Source organism: Cyprinus carpio, chromosome B20 (assembly GCF_018340385.1).
Source record: "Cyprinus carpio isolate SPL01 chromosome B20, ASM1834038v1, whole genome shotgun sequence".
Taxonomy (NCBI): domain Eukaryota; kingdom Metazoa; phylum Chordata; class Actinopteri; order Cypriniformes; family Cyprinidae; genus Cyprinus; species Cyprinus carpio.
The window spans coordinates 24,823,463-24,831,637 of record NC_056616.1 but is presented as its reverse complement, the minus strand read 5'-3'; the positions used below and the strand labels follow the sequence as shown (position 1 = coordinate 24,831,637).

General features: G+C 34.0%; 1 protein-coding gene across 4 annotated transcripts in view; it reads left to right on the top strand.

Moving 5' to 3' along the window:
- Nucleotides 1-2,801, top strand: part of wasf1 (WASP family member 1) — a 61,176-nt gene extending 58,375 nt beyond the window's left edge. For all 4 annotated transcript variants that reach the window (XM_042746597.1, XM_042746596.1, XM_042746595.1 and 1 more), the window contains 2 exons: nucleotides 73-626; nucleotides 2,040-2,801. In XM_042746597.1, the coding sequence (XP_042602531.1) occupies nucleotides 73-626; nucleotides 2,040-2,197 (712 nt within the window). In that variant the 3' untranslated portion in view covers nucleotides 2,198-2,801. The remainder of the gene's footprint in view (nucleotides 1-72; nucleotides 627-2,039) is intronic.
- The last annotated feature ends 5,374 nt before the right edge of the window (nucleotides 2,802-8,175 follow it).

Here is an 8,175-nt window from a genome sequence, read left to right as displayed (position 1 = left end):
AGATCACATTTCACTCCAAAATCAAAAGAAATTATAATTTAAGTAATATTTGTCCATATTTCTGTCTCGCAGCTCCAGCTCAGGTTTCTCGGACAGCGTCACGCAGTCTCCGGCTCGCACACCTGTCTTCCTCAACTCCAATGCCCCGCCCCCAGCCCCTCCCCCTTTACCCCCGCCCCCTCCTCCTCTGCCAGCCAGCCTATCAGGTTCAAGAATGCGTGGTTCAGCCCCGCCTCCGATCCCTCCCTTACCTTCCCAGCACCCCCCGGCCATCCCCCCTCCCCCCGCCCCCCTCCAGATCGCCCCGGGAGTCCTGCACCCCGCCCCCCCTCCAGTAGCTCCGCCCCTTCACTCCTCCCCCGCCCGTGGACAGCTGGACAAGACTCCGCCCACAGCCGGAGACGGAATGGTTTTGCCGCCGCCTCCCCCTCCTCCTCCTCTGCCCCTCCCAGGAAACAGAAGCTCCTCCCCCTGCTCATCCTCAGGCCCGCCCACCATGCCTTCCTTCCCATCAGGAGCGGTTTCGTCGCCACCCACTCACTCGGGTCACGAGGTCAAGAGGTATCCATCCAACCTGCCGCCAATCAGCGACGCCCGCAGCGTTCTATTGGAGGCCATCCGTAAAGGTAGGTGGAGTTTCGCTCAAGTTCACTTAGCATATGCAAATCAGGTATCTGTCCAAAATCTACACTAAAAATAGCTGCACAGTATATAATATATATATATTATTATTCTGTAATAATTGTTCTATACCTACAATCAACAAGTTTCTATTTCCATGTCTGATTTGATTACGTGCATCGCAATGCATCATGGGATAAGAAGTTCATTCCCATCTAAACTTTTAATACAAGGAAAGCTAAATTAAGAATAGCTCGCATACTGCTCTGTTTCTGCCATATCTTTATACATTTTAATATGCTAGTATGCTATACTAAATTTAGCCCATATTTGTCTATTTTACTATTTTTATTTTGCTCCGAATCAAACATTTCATAAGTAGAAAAAAATAAGTAGATCAAGTACATTTTTATGGTTTTTCATGTGTCTAAATTACATATTCAGATAGTTATTAGGCTATTTCTTAAACGCTCCAAACCTTTTGGCCCCAAATTAAATTTTTAATGTAGCTTAGTTTACAACTTTATTCATTTCTGTGGCAATCAGATGCTCTCTCTCTCTATATATATATATAATTTTTAATTAAATATATTTAATATTTTAAATGTATATCATTTTATTAAATATATTTTAACACTTTTTTTCTCTCAAATTATTAAATACATAAAAAATGTATATATAATTAATAAAATTGTTTTAAATGCTTAAATAAAAATTAATGCATTAATAATAATTAATGCAATAAATACATGGAACTAATAAATTCATATAATTAAAAACATCAATTAAAAGTAATAAAATATTATAAAAAATATTGTGAATATATGTAAATTATACATTTGTGTAATAAAAGAAATATAATTAATAAAATGGTAAATGCAAATAAAATATAACTTATAAATTAATTAATAATTAAATTAATAAATTAAATTAAAACAATTAATAAAAATTGTGAATAAAACAAATGTAATTAATAAATTAATATAATAAAAAACATACAATTAATAAAAATTACTAATGCAACAAATAAACATAAGTAATAAATGTATACAATTAGAATAAATTATTAAAAATTATAAATTCAAAAAGTAACAAATTGATATAATTTAAACAGCATTATTAAAATATTAATGTTAAATAAATGAAAATATTAAATTAGTATAATTTAAAATATATAATTAAAAATGTAGAAGCATCAGTCAAAGAAATAACTTAATAAAATATTTAACTTAATTAAATATTTAATTTGTTTGATCTTATATAAATGGTAAATCACAGCGCTTGCAACGCTAAGGTCATGAGTTCGATTCCCAGGGACAGCAAGAAGTGATGAAATGTAAATGTGCACCTTGAATCCAACGTCTATAAAATGCATGAATGCGAACGTGAGCATAACGAGCTCAACCTCTGTGTGTCAGGGATCCAGCTGAGGAAGGTGGAGGAGCAGCGGGAACAAGAGGCCAAACACGAGCGCGTGGGGAACGACGTGGCCACCATCCTGTCGCGCCGCATCGCGGTGGAGTACAGCGACTCCGAGGACGAGGACGAGTTCGACGAGGTCGACTGGATGGAATGAGAGAAAGACGAACGTCACGGGATCAAGAGTTTCATGAAATCTCAGCTAACCTTCTTCCCAGTTACAGTTTTCCCACAAACACTCTCCGATCAGTCGCAGTCTAATTCAGGAAACATCAGGACTGCACACGACTGTATTCCATACTCCCAGAATGCTTTGCTTTAATGTTTTTTAACCACTTGTTGTGCAATTGATGAATGAAAATAACCATGTTGGGGTTTTTTTATCTGTCATATTTCTTCTTTTATTCTTAATAGGAAGAACAAAAGCGTTGGTTTGTTGTTATAGTTAAGCGCGAGAGACGACAGCGGCCTCTTCTGGTCACGACAGGAACGTCTCAATGTGTCATATCAGAATGTGACGGATAATTATTATACTTTCTATATCATCTGAACCCTTCTTCCATTTCAGAGATGTGATGTTAGATGTCCTTTTGTGCTTGTGATGGACAAAGTCAAAGGAAAAAAATGAAGGAACGTTTTTATTAACGTGTCAAGATGACTTAAAATACATAAGTGAATCTCTTGTCCAGGTTATATTTCACCTCACAATGAAAAATGTAAGAAATTAAATTAAAAATAATAATAATAATAATTTCCCATTATTTTTATTTTTTTACATTGTGGTCTTGCATTTTATTTTGCATATACATACGTACACACATATTACTTATATATTTATTAATTTGGAGGAAAAATGTGTTGAAATATATGTTTTTAAAATATTATATAATATATAAACACAAATATATAGGTTATATTCTATAAATATTATTTACATTTTTTATAATTAATTTTTTTTAAATAATATTTCCTCCAGATTAATAAATATATTTTTAGATATAAACATTAATTCTAAAATGGTAATTTTGTCTTTTTTTTTTTGCATTGTGATCTTGCATTTTATTTTGCATATACATACATACACATTATTTATATATTTATTAATTTGGAGGAAAAATATGTTGAAATTTATTTAATTAAAATATTATATAAACACAAATATATAGGTTATATTCTATAAATATTATTTACATTTTTTTTTATAAATAATTGTTAAAATTCTTAAACTAATTTTCCCTCCAGATTAATAGATATAAACATTAATTCTAAAATGGTAATTTAGCCATAAATTGGGCTTAATTTTTTTTTAGTTTATGATATTTTTTCTGAATTATTTCTTTGATTTAAAGGTGAAATGTAAGTTTAATGAGATTCATCCATTGAAATGTTGACGCCTTCCCATAAAGGTCAAACGAAAAACATTGTAAAACATTGTGGCCTTTTTCTTTCTGAGGTCTATAAATTGTAATTTATTGCATTTCTCAATTTATGAACAAAATAAAATTGTAATAATTGTTTGCCAAAACGTGAGAACAGACCTAGTTATATTCCAAAGCAGACTTTGTGAGTGAACACGAGATGAAAGTAAACGCTCATCGTCTGTGTGTGTGTCGCTGTTGGGACTGGACGCTGGTTTCTCTTTCTTAGGCCTTATGGTTTGTATAAATGTTGATGAGTTGAATGTATTGTGCTGTTACTACTTCTGCCTGCATTTCTCCAGCATTCGCTGTTTCTATGTTCCAAACGGGGAAAAAAAGAGATTCAGAAAGAAAGATTAAACATGATTTAAAATACTGTATACCGTGTAACGTATGTAACTGTTTACTGTAACAGTTTGCTTGAATTAATAAAGACTAATGTTCAAGGTTCTGACAGGATACTGAATTATGGGGTCATCTATTCATAAGAGGTGTTTGGTAATGGAAACATAAATATTTATACATTTATGAGCATTTACACAAACTTTTAAATGTAAAATGAAGGCATAAATATACACAAGAGTCATAATCGCAGGAAATAATGCATCACAAGCTCGAAGTTGTTGATTTTTACTGCAATGCTGACAGAAAACAAGATTGAAACTAGATGCAAAATATCAAAAATATTGATTTAGTGAATAGCCACAGGTCATAAATTCAATGGAAAATAAATGTTATCTCGGAAATTATTTTTCATTAAAAAAAAAAAAAAAAAAATTGATATCTATTTTTTATTTATTTATTTTTTGTGAGAAATGTGACCAGGACAAAGTTTTCTGAGATTTTCAGGGAATTTAAAAAAAACATTGCATAAATGATATAAAATGATACATGAACATTTTGGAACAACCTAAAAACTAAAAAAGTGATAAAACACAATGTTCTAAAAGTACTTATACATAATTTATCAGTTTATATAATTGTCATTTTTAATTGTAATTATTTATTTATTTTCATTTTGGGGTGAAATATGACCATGCACATCTTTTCGACCAGTTTTCCGAGTTTTACCCTTTTAAACAATAATCAATCATCTTATATTAGTTTAGTCTTAACTACCATTCTAACAAAATAATGAGACTTTTAATAGATTTTTTATTTTTTGCTTTTTGTGCTTTTTCAAAACATTTAACACCATTTTTTTTAAAATTTGAATTAAACTGTTATTTCTACATATATCAAACCAAATCCTAAATATTGTAGATGTCAGTACTACAGTATTTCACATTCAAGCTAAACGTGAGGTTAAAATGTCACTCACCAGCGCCATCTGTCTGTCAATAAGAGAACCACATCAGGCTAAACCCGACCTATAATGCGCTGCTGTGACCTTTAGATGGCGCTACATCATCAATAATCAATCCCTGAGAAAATGCATGAAAATAGAAAGTCATCTGAAGTAAAAATCACAAAAGAAGAAACAAACAAGAGGAAGCAACTGCTGTCACAGACACACACTTACTGCAAAGGTCTTATTTAACTAAACGCCATTTTCAGTTACTTTAATGTTGACCAGACATATTTTTCCCGGACTAATTAATGAAAATTAATTACAAATAAAATTTAAATAATAATAATATTGAATGTAGGCGTGTTTTCAGCCGTTCTCTGTAGATCCTGCCTTCTCGCACGGCACGATTGGTCAATTGTGTACAGTCCCTGCACGCTATTGGTCAAACTACTTTTCAATCATTACCTTCAGCAAGTATGAAAAAAAGTAGGTACACAAAGACCAATCCTATGGAGACATTGAGGATTTTAAACACAGAAGTAAACACCCACTGCTATAATTGGCTAATAGTCATTTAGGTTAAAAACGCATACATACTTAGTACATGTCAAACGATCTGTTTAACAGACAAAGCAATGTAATAAAAATACTGACTCACACTTATGTTGTGACTTTACTGTCGGATCCAATATAGTCGCACAGCATCATCTTTTGGTTTCAATCTTTCTGAAAATCCCATGTCGAATTGTGCCTTGTTTGTTAGGATCAGAAGGAAGGCGATGTGTTTCCACAGCTTGGCACTGCACAGCTTCTTCTGGTCTTCAGAGCATCTTTATAGTTTAATTTCTGCATAGACCTGTGCATTTGCTTCTCTCATAAACTACATGCACGGATTGGTGGGCGGGGCTAAACAGGCAGCGGTGTGGAGTCGGCGGGCGGAGTTAAATAGGCAGCGGTGTGGAGTCGGTGGGCGGGGCTAAACAGGCAGAGGTGTGAAATCGGCGGGCGGGGCTAAACAGGCAGCGGTGTGGAATCGGTGGGCGGGGCTAAACAGGCAGAGGTGTGAAATCGGCGGGCGGGGCTAAACAGGCAGCGGTGTGGAATCGGTGGGCGGGGCTAAACAGGCAGAGGTGTGAAATCGGTGGGCGGGGCTAAACAGGCAGCGGTGTGGAGTCGGTGGGCGGGGCTAAACAGGCAGCGGTGTGGAGTCTGTGGGCGGGGTTAAACAGGCAATGGTGTGGAATCGGTGGGCGGGGCTAAACAGGCAGCAGTGTGGAGTCTGTGGGCGGGGTTAAACAGGCAGCGGTGTGGAGTCTGTGGGCGGGGTTAAAGAGGCGGTGGTGTGGAATCGGTGAGCGGGGCTAAACAGGAAGCAGGAGTTGATCTTCTCCTGCAGAGGCGGTGCTTATACACACTATTACATCATAGAGTAGAACACAAGCTGTATTTGGCAGACTGGCTTCAATAAGCTGTTTTTAGACTAACGACAAAGTTTTATGTTTTGACAATTACAGGATTTATTTTTTAGTATAATGACCTTATGTCAAAAGATCAAGGGAATTTTGTTTCTCAGTTCATGACCCCTTTAATACTGCAAGAATGTGATGACGAAGCCTTGAGTCCAAAAATATAACGGCACGTGCGGAAACGTCACTCATTTATGCGTTTATTACGAGAGCAGAGCTGCTGGTGCACAGAGACTGAAGTATTTACTACAGTCTGCACTTTCACCTAGTACACTAGTGTGTGTGTGTGTGTGTGTGTGTGTGTGTGTGTGTGTGTGTTGGGCTCTGAGTTTTTTCCTGGAAATTAAACATGGCCTGTAATCTATTTTTGTTACTATAAATGTATGTGAGTGTTTATGTGTAGTTTTTGAAATGCACTTAATTTTACTAAGATGTTTGTATAATTGTTTGATTAAACTAATTGCCTTTTTCTCCCCTGAAAGCATATTGTTTTCAAAAATTAGATTAATTTGCTGGATGATTGAGAACACTTGAATGTTTACACGCATTTCGTCGTTATTGCATTTGTTTGTGAAGAGGAGGGAAGACTCTGTTGATGATGATGATGATGAAACATGGAGAGCGCCAGACAAAACCACGGGAATCACTGCAGAAATATCAAAAAACGAGCATCAGAACAGAGTGAGCTCGGAATAAAGATGCTCATAAATGTCTGTGTTGCTGACTCTCACTCTCGGAGACCTCAAACCGACCGTAGCCTAAAGTCCAGATCAGAGATGATGCCACTCTAATAGAGGTCAATAAAACATACTTAAACAACATCTGCCCCTTAAAGACAGACTGACACCGTCACGTCACGCACGCTCAGGCCTCGGTGATGTCACGCACGCTTTCTGCGCTGAAATGAAATGTTCATTTTGTTAATTCTGTGGACTGGAAAAAGTAGCAATTTGGCAGTTGTTTTATCGCTGTATTTAATCAAGATTATTTTGGAAGTATTTAGAAGCCCGTTTATGATAGAAATAGTATGTGTCCCTGCAGCACAGAAGCAGTCATCAGTAGCACAGGTATATTTGTAGCAATAGACAACAATACATTGTATGGGTCACAATTATCCATTTCTCTTTTATGACAAAAATCATTAGGATATTAAGTAAAGATCATGGTCCATAAAGATATTTTGTTTTATTTTATTTATTAATTTATATAATTTTATTTTCATTGCCATTAAAGTAAAATAAAAGAACATAAATATACGAGCCTTAGAAAAATGCTCATTTTAGAAGAAAATTTCAGATGGCAATTTAAGGCTTTTGCATCTGAACACTTCATATATATAAAAATAAATGTGCTCTTTGCAAGCACTAATTTTCCTAGGCTATTTTATAAACGAGATTACATTATACATAAGCCTTTGATCAAACTAAAAACAAAAAGTGCTGAAAACATAATATTAACTAGTTAATGAAATGCTGGTAAAAATAACCTTTAAAGTAAGAATATATATATATATATATATATATAATATATATATATATATATATATATATATATAATATATATATATATATTAAATAATTTGATAAATGTTTTTAAAAAACAGAAAGGTGACAAGTGTATAAAAATTACCAGATTATTTTTAACAAAAGGGTAAATCGCTGAAAAAAATTATTCAGAACATATTCAGGATATATTTAAGCCCCAAATAAATTGAGACCTAAAATTATTACATTAAAAAAAAAAAAAAAACAAAAAAAAAATAATTATATATATATATATATATCTATATAATATCTATATATATATATATATCTATATATATATATATATATATATATATAGGTTTTTAATTTAAATCTGTATTTTGCTGCAAAGCTATGCTAAATTTGCTGACATATACACTGTAAGAAAATATTTTACTTTACATTTTACAGGAAATACTATTTCAGTTTTTTGACTT